The sequence below is a fragment of the Linepithema humile genome, chromosome 5 (assembly GCF_040581485.1).
Source record: "Linepithema humile isolate Giens D197 chromosome 5, Lhum_UNIL_v1.0, whole genome shotgun sequence".
Lineage (NCBI taxonomy): Eukaryota > Metazoa > Arthropoda > Insecta > Hymenoptera > Formicidae > Linepithema > Linepithema humile.
Genome location: NC_090132.1, coordinates 8,076,423 through 8,090,201, shown reverse-complemented (window position 1 = coordinate 8,090,201; position 13,779 = coordinate 8,076,423). Strand labels below are relative to the sequence as shown.

At 36.9% G+C, this 13,779-nt stretch overlaps 1 protein-coding gene across 5 annotated transcripts in view; it reads right to left on the bottom strand.

Annotated features, from left to right (window-relative positions):
* LOC105674628 (homeotic protein ultrabithorax) overlaps window positions 1-8,873 on the bottom strand; it is a 176,651-nt gene extending 167,778 nt beyond the window's left edge. For all 5 annotated transcript variants that reach the window (XM_067354821.1, XM_067354823.1, XM_067354820.1 and 2 more), the window contains exon 1: window positions 3,468-8,873. In XM_067354821.1, coding sequence (XP_067210922.1) covers window positions 3,468-4,143 — 676 coding nt within the window. In that variant the 5' untranslated portion in view covers window positions 4,144-8,873. The remainder of the gene's footprint in view (window positions 1-3,467) is intronic.
* Between the last annotated feature and the right edge of the window lie 4,906 nt (window positions 8,874-13,779).

Below are 13,779 nucleotides of genomic sequence, written 5' to 3'. Positions count from 1 at the left end.
ACTCTCGTATCGGGTTATCGCGCGGTCGTTAATGTAGGTTTAAAAAGGACCATTTTTCTGATCTGCACCGTAAAAGAGGTCCGCTCTCAATGGGTTTGAATGAAGAGATGCCTAAATAGCACCCCAACTTCCATCGTCGCGCCCTCTAATTACCCTGTAGACGCAGTCAACCCCTCAATGAGAAGTGATAAATATTGTTCGCGTTTGGGTGTATCCCGAGAAAGTGATCCCGCTCTATAGAGAAAGATATATTTTTCGTTGCCACTAGAGAGTCTTGCAGACCATTTGATAGTAAGATATGTTACTTGGAATTTAATTGCCGTATAAATCTTTTACTTTGTGTATTGAATACAAACAAGCTTTCTCGTTATACAACGTGATATAAGATAATGCGATTCTTTTTCAAACAATTAGTAATAATTAAATATTTTATATTCATACATAAATTAATAACAATGTAAAAAATAAAATAATTATTTAGACTCAAATATTATGAAATTTCTTTCAATTCAGTCTCATTGATAAAAGCATACATAATAAAAAATTTGTGTATATATTATTGCTATAATAAAATATAAAAAAATTATATTCAGCATTAAAAAGTGAGGTTTTTTAATTATATGTATATCATATATCGCGCATAAAAGAAAGTTAATTCGTATGTCTCTAAAAAAGAAAATTATTTCTACTGCTAATTTTATAAGATAAAAATAAATAGAAGTATTATTTCAAGACATTTCAAATTTTGATTGTACTAAGAAACAATTTCTCAACAACTTGTATGTACATTTTACGCGTTATCTACTTATAAAAAAAAAATAAAAACAAGTTGTACGATTAGTTATCGGAAATTTTTTAATATTTTTTTTTAAACTTGTCGCAGAGCTGCAAAGCTCTTTAATAATAATAGTAAAATAAAGACACCGGGCGTCATGCTTTTATCGCCTTCACATTTATATAGATTGGATAGATAATCGTTCGCGCAATCGATTGTAACATACTTACGATACACATAGGTACAGTTAGAACTGCAATAAATTAAACGACAGATGCAGTATTTCACACTGGCATGCATTCTAGCTATATAATTACCGTTGCCGATAAGCATTTGAGGAACGAATAGAGACAATAGGCATAAATGCTTCTACATCAATTTTTAACATGTCGCAATGGCTGCAAGCCACTATAAACCTATTATTATTGTGTCATGTAGTAAAATTTATACCAATTTAATTCTAATACAGTTACATTCTGCATCATGTATTTAAAAGATTTGCGGAGCGTTAATTAGAAATTTAATACACCAAAGTACAACAAAGATGTGTTTGTAATTCAGCTTCTCTGTATTTATCTTCTAATTTAAATATGATTAATCGAAATGCGCAAAGTACGGAAGCTGCGGTATGCAAATTAATTTCTTGCAGTCAAACGCTGTAGAACAAAATCATTCATATAGCATTGTATGATAATAAATAATCGCCAATAGACAGTTCTATATTTAACTGCAAATCGTAATCTACGACGAAATAATCTATTTAATCGTATACCGATAAATTTTCCTGCACGCTCAATCGTACCAACAACATTGGAAAGCACTTGCTAGAGAGTGCGAAATGAGTCAACGGCTTTCAATCCGCGAGTGCATAGAACCTGTTATACGAGTATGCGGCCAATCAATTGCCTTTTTCCATTCCTGCGATTCCTCCTACGAATACTGCATTCCATTTATCATCAAGCCAATTTGCATCCTACAATCAATGATCCAAAACATCCACTAATTGGTTAAATTTGTGAACAAAAACATGGTAAGTCAAATAAAATAATTTTGTATGTATATTATCGTGACGCTCAAAAATTTCGCTCAGGAATTTTGCGAATTTTAAGGAAACAATAGCTTCCTAAACAATTCACATAATTCACACGATTTTAATTCATCAATTTCTAAAGAATAATAACAAGATATTTGGTTGACTATTAGAAATTAACTTTTTTAAAATAAAAAAAACAATTCCGTGCAAACAATATTGTGCGGAAATATACATTATAAAATTTATTCAATAGTTTGATGCTTTCTAACACAATTTCTTGCAGCCAAAGAAAGAAGAAAAAAATGGGTGACCCATACGCTGGACCGAGGAACACGGGAAGGAGATTCTCACTAAGAAAAATGAAGAAAGAACTAGTGGCGACCCAGAGCAAAGAAAAAGGACAGAGACAGCAAAAAAACTGTTAGCTGGGGGGATCTAGGATCTCAGCTGAGGGCTAGCAAAGGAAACATTCTGACCGAAAGTGTGATAGAGCCCATGAGGCGCGCTTTGATGATTATATATCTAACCAACAGCAAGGCAGAAGGTTATTCGGGAGTATCTCTCTCGCAATGGGAAGGACAAAGACATCGCTAGAAACAGCTGACTACCGGAATTCGGGGTTCCGGTGGGGTGAGTACAGCGGGGAAGGCACTTGAACCCCCAATTGGACGAGGACTTCCCCATTATATCCAGCATACCCAACGATTTTACACGCACTTGACTCCATTCTACCTATCTACCAGACATAATTTTGCGAAGGTACACAGCCGATTTTCCAGGACATAGCGCGCGCGCGTTAATATTGCACGCGCGGAAATAAAAAGCTCGTAGAACTTACATTTCGCGCGTAAAGAATAAAGCTAACAATTCAAAGCGATTATACGTATATATTCATTACTACTACATTAATTGCTCTCATCATATGATAATTTGAGCAATATATCAGCAATTAAAATTTTTTTAAATTGTTCGCAACTTTAAAAACGGAGCTAACAAATTATTGCGAACTATTTGTGAAAGACAAACTTTAGAACACGCAACGTTTACAATATATATATATATATAGTCAATTACGCTTTTAATAATAATAAAAGTAACACTTCGTGTGTTACTATTTTATGTCATTTTTTATTGCAAATGTTTTTGTCACCGTATCTATTTGACCAGAAAGCAATAAAATGTTTTTAGTTTTTCGACGATTATAAATCTGTTACCTCGGGACGGACATGTCGTATTTCAACACGACGTACAAATAGACCTGACGAAAAGTTTCACCGGTTATTCGACATGGTAGTATAAGCTACATTCAATAGAATGTATCCACATTTTCTCCTTTTTTTTATAAACAAAGAGACAATGAGATAGTTCAGCTCATTCACGCAACAGAAAATTTTTCATCCGTTCGAATTTATTAGCGATGCATGCGGAGTGTTCTGTTCTATAATCTCGTTCCGCGCAACTTCTAGGTAATTCGATCGCGTGGAAGCAATTTTAACAATTTAGTCTGGTATAACCAGACGGGCAAGCCTGATCCACCACGCCTTCCCGACCACGTGGTCTACGCTCCCCTCGTTTCCCCTATCCATAGCGGCTCCTATATTTCATCGCGGCTGTTATGATAATAGTCGCATGAGAGAGCATTTATGAATGCAAACTCACCTGCTATAGCCATCCAGGGGTAAAAGGTATGGTTGGCAGTAGGTTGCTGATGCAGTTGTGTGGCGACCGGTTGACTCGCGGACGAGTTTAAACTGCAGGTGTTCCAGGACGACGTGAGGGATCTTGACGAACTGTTGTTACCGGGACTCGATGCAGGATCGCCGCCTACGAGGCCACCGTAGCTACTGACCCTCGTACTCTCCGGAGTACACGCGGAAGGACGTACGACCGAATTACTCTGACTGTTCGCTCCCGAGGTCGCTGACTGCCACACGTCCTTGACCGCCGCCGCCGCCATCACCGCGGCATAGCCGTTTTGATGAGTCGACGTTTGATCTTGTTGCTTACAGTCTTTCGTCGCCGTTGTCGAGTATGAGGACGTTGTGTGACCGGTCGCTTCGGGTGTCGTCGAGTAAAGCTTGCAGGCCGCAACGCTCGCATCGTACGGCGAGTCTTGCGGTGGTCTCGTGTTGCTTCCACCGCCCGGGTGTATCCCTAACGAAGAGGATGTGTGATGGTGATGCTGCGTCGAGGCGTACGGCGACATACCCAATGCGAGTGGAAAGTTTCGATATGCCGCTGCAGTAGCTGGATCATGATGTTGACTCGTCGCTCCAGCTTGATGATGGTGGCTTCCGTAGAAGCCGCCCGCGGTCTGCTCAAAGTACGAGTTCATTATCCCGGGTATTTTGGATCACTGGCACTAAAACACCGGCACTCGAAAAAGAGGTAGCGAGAGAAGCTGTTTCAGAATTCGAACCAGGATTCGGAGCAGCTTACAGTTACATGGAGTGCATGCGGCTAGTCGAATTTTACTAGTCCGTACTCCAATCTAATAATTTTAATGTTACACTTACTTAGTTTTTTTTTTGTACGACAATTAGATATTTGATCTTGTGCCACGTTCAACGTTCGAATGCGAGACATAAACACTCGAAGAAGCGATACGCTGTTTGACGCGGGCGGCGACAGGTATGATGACAGACAAATAGACGAACATTAAGAGTCGCTTTAAGAGCCCATAAAAGTCATCGACAAATATAGTCGGTTACACCCAAAGTGTCAATGTCAGTAGACCGCGGAAGTGCAATTCAGAATAGGTTTCATGACAGTGGCGGGGATTTTACGATCTTGTTATGGTTACCGCTACAGGCGAAGCATTAAACCGGTGGTCTGGACTATGGAAACGGGGCGATGATCGTTAAATCGTTACGATGCAATAAACTTAGGTAATAAGACGGGCTATAAAATTGCCTGTGGGTTTCTCTCTACCGCGTGCGCGCCCGACGACGATTCGGTCAGTCGGCACGCGACCACCCTCGCGGGCGATTCCTTCCTTTTCTATTAAAAATATACAAATCGCGATCGGGTGAGGTCGGGTCAAGGCCTTGTCTTGTTGCCGGTCGATCTGTCACGAAATCAAAGGTGACTTCGCCAGTCTGCACTGCACTAGCACTTGTCGTATTGTGACTTCGCTGATGACTGTGAGGTCCGAAGTACGAGTCGAAGTACGATGGGGATCGTAACGAATCACGGTATGCCAGTGCGGTGGTCCACGGCACACTACCGCTTTTCTCGCGCCCCGTGTACCGCCACTCTGTACCGTCGTCCGTCTCTTGCTCGCTCGTTCACCTCGTTTCGTCTCTCTTCTTCGCAGTCCACTTCTCTCGCTCTCTCTGTCGAGTTTGCTTCTTCGTTCCACCAACCGTCGTCCCTCTGCGCACTCTCTCTTGTTCTGTCGCAGTCGCTCTTTCCCATTCGTGCGGTTGTCGCTTCTCGCTCGCGCGTACTCTTCCTCCGGAGTACTACGTCCTAGCGGAGATCGGAGCGCTATATTCCTCTCCTTGTTTCGCATATACCATCCCCCTCCTGGTACGATAACCGAGTTCTCTCACTCTGTCCTATCGTCGTTGTTATCCCCCTCTTCCACCCCCAACGTTTCCCCCCTACAATTGCTCTCTCGCCCTCTGATTCTGTCTCGCTCCACCTCTCAACGAAATTCGTCCTCTCCCTTCCATTCGATCAGTCCTCTCCCTCTTTCTCACGGTATGATTCCTCAGCGTCCCCTATCGAGCGCTCCAGTAACTCAACGACGTACCGCCAGATTAAATTCGTACTGCTCGCCGTGCGCGTCACATTTGAGACGCGCGGGCAGATAAGACGGTGCGAGGAAGGAAGAGGAAAGAACTGCCTGTCGCGACGCGAAAGAAAGGGAAGAGAGGAGATAGAAAATAGAAAGAGATGAGAGACACGCAAAGACACGAGCAGAAACGAATAAGAAGGTGGGGAAGAGAAAGAGATAAAGAGGAAAAGAAAGAACGTTATGCGCAATTGCAACAGCTAAGAGCGAGACGAAGCGGAGCGAGCGTCGCGGCGATAGCGCGCGAAGAGGGAGAACGTGCCGCTAAGGGAGGAGGTTATACTTAAGGACCAATCAGAATTGAATTCGTCACGAATACCGCGCTGGTATGGCATGAAAGTTCCTACGCCGTGCGAAAGTAGTTCCAAGTCGGAACGACGCCCATGAGCGGCTAGGCACCGCCCCGTAAACCCCCCACTAAAGCACACGGATACCCGTCGGCAGCACGGGCACGCTGCCACATACCGCGTGGAAAGAGAAAGAGAGATGGAGGACGGCACGGCACGTGCGTCACGCAACGATTCTACCGTCTCTTTCTCTCCTCCACCCTCGTTCGTGGGGATACGTGCACCGCCACCTTTGAGTCCCGTGGCAAACTAACCCTGCCAGATCCATTCAGACATTCAAACGACCAACATCAACGAGCTACCTCGCGATTATCATTATTGCGAGAATGACGTCGTAAATCCGCTATTATGCAGAATAACCTGATCGACAAGCCGCATACAGAGAAGGAAAACGAGGGATGAGAAGCGTTATGAGATGCCTCCATCATTTGAGATTGTATTAGGTGCAACCGGACCGATGTCGAGGATACTTGATGACGCGAAAGTAAATGTAATGATAAAAGTGTCGCTGTAATTACCATTTACGAGACACGTCGATGTTTACGAATTAATTAAACAACGGACGCGTAATTAAAATGTCGTAAAAGTCAGCTCTGCGAAGCCGAGTAGGCAAACGAGCACACTTCACGGCGCGCGCCACACTAGTATCGAGAGTGTTTATTGGGATGTAAATGTCGCTGGATTATCGTCCCCGCGGTTCGCACCTCGTAAATTATTCCGTAACGAGCCGAGTAATGCCCATCATAAGCTGTTCTCCGAGGCTGACCCTAGTTATTTGCTTACTCGCTCTTGCCTCGTCTCGCTATTATAAATACTCCGGGTGTTAGCCACCTGCCTTACTCTTAAAAATACGTTCAAATAAAGGACACTTGAATTTTTGTTACAAATGTTTGAACAAAATTGAGCAGTTGATGCAAAAACAAAAACAAACACAAACGTTTGCAATATCCTGTAAAAAAAAACGCGAAATAATGTTGTGTAACATATAAATAATGTATTTAAAAAATTAATTATATGATAATTAATTGCTATATGCTACCTGTTTTTGTCAGCTCCGTAATTATATGTGTCGTTAATTAATATAAATATAAAAAAATTGTAACACTGAAACTATGCTCTTACTATACAACTGTATTTTCATTGTACAGCTACTTATTGGTCTCACTATGCTGAACAAGCTTTTACACGTATAAATTACATGAAATGTTTATCACACTCTTAATTTGACGGGATCGTTGATGAAGAGACATGATGCAGTTTTCGCTTTTGCGAGACTCCGACAGGTGGTGGCCCGTTTGCTTGAAAATCATGACGGCAATAAACTTCGGTTTTATGACCACTTGAACAGAATCGTAAAAGTCAGGGCCTTTAAGCTTATAGCGTAGAAGGGCGCGTGTCGAATATAGTGGGGGCGTGAAGAAAGCCACCATGTGAATGGGGAAGGTGTAACGGCCATATAGATATACAAAAATGGGCCTAAATACCCTCTTTAAAACGATATGCACAACAGCCGACTAAACTCTAGGCATTAATTTGGTGTCGAGTATCACGAACCAAAGTACATAAATCTACTGATTATCTAAAAGTCAATTTCAATATCTACTATTCACGGTTATTAGCTATTACACATTTAATCACTGATATCAGTAGTACTTTCACCTTAAGTTGTATGGATTGAATACTTTTCATTATTTACTAAGTATCTATTTCACGTATATATTCACGTAATATTTCGTGCGGAAAACTAGAGGTAAATGTGAACAGAAGCGCGTATCCGCAGATATCATCGTTAGCTATCGACATAAAACCCATATGGATGATAGACGTCCATTCCACGGATCTCAAATAAAACCGAAGCAGGATTTCAAAGAGAGAAGGGAGGATTAGGGGGCGTAGCTATGGCATCGAGAAAAAGAATGCGAAAACGAAAGGGCCATTGCACCCGAGTCGGGCAAATCTGCACTCTTGCTAAACCAGCATTCATTCTTCATCGCTTTGGCTCCTCTGCTTTCCTCTACATGGTTCAATGCACTGTTCAGGCTCTCATTTTGGTTAGATATTTTTTCTTCCTTTTTCATTTCGCACATTCCTACTCATTCAGTTTCTCATCTTTCGCTATCCAGCGAAGTTATGACAAAATATTCCATTGTAAATCAATTTTAGAATTTTAGAATAAATGTTATCTATGTTACTCACGCGTATGAAAATTTGTGACAATAAAGATATAAAATGCAAGATATAGCCGATGAAAATAGTCAACTGGGCAATATTTCGGAATAACAAATCCTGATTTGCATTTTATCGAACTTTTAAAATAGAGATACTTAATGTAGCATCGAAGATAATACAAACAAATAAGAATTTCTTGAATTATGATCTCAACACCCGAGTAGTTCAATAATATAACATCTATTTAACTGTAATAATTTAAGTTTCACTAACATAATGGCCAAATAAGCTAAAAATCACATAAGAATCCTAGATAAATACATTTTTGCAAATTAACTTTTCCAGTTAGATATGAATATCATTCTTGTTTAACTGTAATTTCTAAAGTTTATAGTTACTAAAAAATCCAATTTGTTAAAATTGCATATCGATCGGCAGCGTATCAGGAGCAATGCTAGGATCACGTAGCAAGGATCCGGAAGATACTTTCTTTGCCATCTGGCGGTCTTTCGTAGTATCACGTGACTGCAAAGCTGCATTGAACTTTCTGCAGTTCTTACAGTCGATAGATATTTTACAACAAAGCATATGCTACATAAAAATATGTTGCCATTTTTGTCTCCGTTCCAAAATAAAATTTAAACTTATTGCTAATATCACCGATACAGAGTGAACAAGATAGTTGATTCTATCAATTCTTATCACACAGTTGCATGTAAATTACAAAATAAAGTATTTAATGCTTGCTTGTTTCGTTTTCTTTTCTAATTTAAAATAAAGTAATATAAGCGATGGGGTTCTGAGTATAATAATAATGATAATTAAAAACACATAAGCTAGTTTCTTGCAAATAAAAAAAAACAGCTAAAAACCTATCAAAAATAATAAAATTTGTAATAAAAAGACAAGAACGCGCAATGATAGTTCTTATAAACCTGTAATTATTAACGATCAATTTTTTTAACGAATTCAAGACTTGTTAAGTTTCAGAGTGATCTACCTTATCGGTTGTAAAACTTGTCCTGCAGGCAGGACAGGAGTTAAGGGATCGACGTTAGCAGAAATTCTCACTCGAGAATCTCTGGACATTGGCACGTTGCGACAATACGTGATTTTTATAAATAACATCGGATAAAACTTTAAAATTGCTATCTGATATTGTTTAATAGCGTAATTAAAATCATTTTTCTTTGGTTAAAGACATGACATGCGGAATAATCGATCATCGCGAATAAAAGGAAACAAAGATCGTAAATTTTACTTAATAAAAACATTAATATATAAAAAACAGTTTCAAGTAAAGTATATTCATAATTTTTTAAAAAGATAAGAACATTTTGATGCGTATCTTTGATTCTATGATAGACCTTTGAAAATGTCTCAAATGTCACGAATTTATCCGTATATGTAACTTTCTTCAAGAAATTTAATATAAATGTATGTTATATAGTATATGTGTAGAAATAAACAATAACGTAATTAAAACAATAAAAAAAAGATAATAATAAGTAATTAAAATACATTATTGCTGAGTTAAAAAGATAATGCGTGTAAAAACATAATGCAAAAACAAACAAGTCGCATCAATGTGTCTGAATTGATACATAAAACGAATGAACGAGGCTATAAATAGAGTTAATGGTAGGGTGCGGGTAAGCTATTGCTAGGGGATCGTTAATTATGCTAACATTGTAAGAAAACAGACATTATATCCTTGTAGAAAGCGACATTTGCCTGTTTTGAAATATATTGACAAAGTTAACTCAATCATAAAATAACTGACTTCAATCAAATAGTAAGAATTTTATAGATACGCAATATGAAATTATAATTAAATAATCAATTAAATTTGTAATAAAATATATATTACATTGAATACTGATAAAAATTCATAATAAGTGACGCAAGTGTTTCTATCTATTTCAGTATTAATCAGCAATATTCTTCGGCAGATATGGTAATGATTACTTCTAACTAGCAATTTGCCATACAAATTTTAGATAAAAATGATCCATAAAACTTCCTTTACAATGTTTTCATATTTTCAATGATTTATTTTATATTTAACAGCGCAGCACGTGATTTCTCAGACGAAATTCATTTTATATATGCTACAAGATTAAGCAGCGTTTTTTAATACTTCGCATATCAAATATATATTTTTTTATATTATTAAATATCTCAATTGAAGATATTATTTCGTTTTATCAGCAAGATAAAATTCCTTAAAAATATTCAAACATATTTTATCTTAATTTATTATATACATATTATATACATATTAATAGAATAAATATTCTTTATATTAAGCTAGAATATTCGCGAAATTTACATTTGATCGATTTCTGCATATAACAGTATTCATTTCACGAAATGTCTGTTTTCTGTTTAATAAAAATAATGTTCACAACTTACCTTGTCATGTTGAAGAAGCGGTGCATTCCTACTGTAAATCCCTCCGTAAATCAGCAAATTGAAGCAACATGTTTTATCTAAAAAAAAACAAAAATTGTAATGTAAAAAAATATAGCAATATATTTATTCACAGTTTATTACACACACATATCATAGATTTATCATATATATGTATAAATAAATTATAAGTCCCGATTGACAAATTTGTTGTTAATTTTTTATTAGTTTTTTAAGTATAAATTGAGCTGAACCTTTTTGTTATGTAATATTTTGGTATTTTTATTAAAAGAATTACTCGCTAATCTTTATTAAAGAAATAAGAATTTTATTTTTACTGAAAAATTGTTTCAATTGATAAAAATATAATACTTAACAAAACACAATTAATACAAAATAGTTAAAACATTTATAGATAAAAGGGATATACTACTGCAAATACATGATATAAAATCATATGGCGATAAAAGATGATATAAAAGCATACGATGTAATATTCTATGCGAATGTCTGAACATTGAACGCGTTTACTTTGTTGGTATAAATGCGATCATAGAAGCTTAAGCTTCTGAATTCGCTGTTTGTACCAAATGAATAATGAATGCGTGATTCTGGGTCCTACAATGATATTCTGTTTGATAAAGACACTGATGCTCTTTGTGCTCTGACTAGTGCGACATTAAGATTGGAGAAGGACTCCTGACAGATGACTGTGCAACTCTTATTGCGTCAGATTTTAATTCTTGTAATATAGATATACAGGGTGTTTTATAATGTCCGTGCCAACGCTCGTGTACGGATAGAGTGCGGTAAACTGAATAGAAAAGTCCTTTATCGTTTTGCAATTTTCGCAATAATAATTGAGATATTAATTAAAAGGGATTGACGAATAATCGCGCGTTGATCGCGGCTAGATCGTAGGCTGTACGCTCTAGGCGTGACAGCAATGAGAATCGCATGGCAACGAAAAATAACAACGCATATCACTCCTGCTCTCGCTACGTGTTATTTTTCGTTGCCATGCTATCCTCGTTGTTGTCACGTTTAGAGTGTACAGCCCACGATCTAGCTAAGCGCAACGCGCAATTATTCGTCAATCCCTTTTAATTAATATTCCAATTACTATTGCGAAAATTGCAAAACGGTAAAGGACTTTTCTATTCAGTTTACCGCACTCTATTCGCACACGAGCGTTGGCACGGACATTATGAAACACCCTGTATATATATAATTTTTTTATTTTTCTTTCAAATACGTTTAAAACTTAACTTCATTTACACATGCGGAAGTAAACAGAAAACATATATTTGAATCATGTAGAATATTTATCTCCGTACTTTATGTATATTTTTTTATGTTTCTTAAAAATTATTAAGAAGCTCAATAATTTTAAAATCATATAGTGTTAAAAACAATGTAACAATACCATGTATTGTGATGCATAACCAAAGTTAATTTTTAATGTAATATTATTTTATATTTTTGTACAATAAATAGATTTTATCTAAAATTTTTCGTTATATCGTTAAATAATATGAGTGTAAAACTAACAATAATACGAGATAATAAATACGAGATCATAAATTTTTACTGGTTAGTGCATTATAAATTGCATATACTTTACCAAAATATGAGAATGCTTTACGAGATATGTATGTATGTTTTATAGCGCATTGTAATAACAAGATTCAACAAAAATTTTATTACATACAATCAAGATATTTAACCAACCCACAAAGTCTCAATCAACGAATCTAGTAGCAAAATCACGGGAGTTGAACGTTACGTAACATCGAGCTAGTGTATTAATACTCGTCCCGTTGAACCGTTGGAGATCGTGTCTATAATAATAGTAATGCATTACTCTGCAGCTCAGAGCTTTGGTATGTTGTGCTATACGATCGGCTGTACGATGTGAATTTGCAATTCAAACGTTCACGAGCATAACACGAATAAATCGGTAGAGGAGGATGGAAGAACCTGATGGAGGGAAATGCAAAAGCGGAGGAACAGGACCGTGGAGGAACATGCAGAATATAAGAATTTATCACACCGACAGCTCGAAAAACATCTCACAGTGCATACGAAATTTTGTAAAAATTGTTTCAGTCATGCAAAAATTTTTACACTAAAATATTAGATATCTATTATTTCGAAAATTTATTTTATTATATAAAAATTTATTTCACTGCAACCATTAAATGAAATTACATGATCGCGCCAAATTTTTATAAAACCATCTTCTATAAACGTAATACTGTGTTTTACATAATTAAATATCGATTATCTTGCTGCACGTGTGAATCAAAGAATATGATTAAATATAATAATTAAAAGAAGATTTTCTTTTTTTAATAAGAATATAATAGTGCGATTTGTTCCGTAGCAGCAGCATCAACCGCGTAACGAAGTTATAAAGAATAATATCCTTCAGAATAATATCCTTCAAATATTAGAGTTCAGTGTGTCGGATAACCCTCCAGAACCCTTGCACGAGCAATAATGGCGTAAGATTCACAAAGAACGGCGATGATTTACAGCGGACAATGCTTTAATACAAAAACCAAATGAAGAATGTCTTTATTAGAACGGTCTGTACCGAATTTAGGTCAGTGTCTTCCATCACGAAAGTCGTTTTAGACGCATCTACCATGATAATTTTTTTCGGGAAGGTCGGTTGGAAAGGAGAAAGGGTACGTGATCACAGACGAATCCTAGGAACCCTAAGGAAAAGGGGAGTGACTTCAGGTATTTGTACCCCGGAATTTCTGTCGACAACCCCGCCTCCAAAATAGTCTCAGGACCATCCTGTTCAACATTCCTTTTGTAGACATCAAGGACAAAACTGGATAGGAAAATATGGTATCCTTTACATCAAAAAAATTGTACGCGTTACTCGACATTCCATTCCGTTTGCGGCGTCGCAAACAATCTCGTGATCTTGAGATATTAACCATGTGTGACAGGAATAAATTATGCTTCATAAGTACGTAATCCATGATTAAAATTCAAGTAAAGATTTTAGCTGAGCAGAGATTTTTAGCTGATTCTAACATCTAACAAAGATCTATATATATTTCATTCTTTTTCAAAGTATAATAAAAACATTTAAAAATCAAATAAATGATAAGTTAAACGAGTCAATTGTTTAAAAACAAGTACAAAAATGAGCAAATAACGCAAATATCATCAAAGAATAAAAATTAACGTAATGGTTATTGTTAAAAGAGTAGATTTTGTTTTC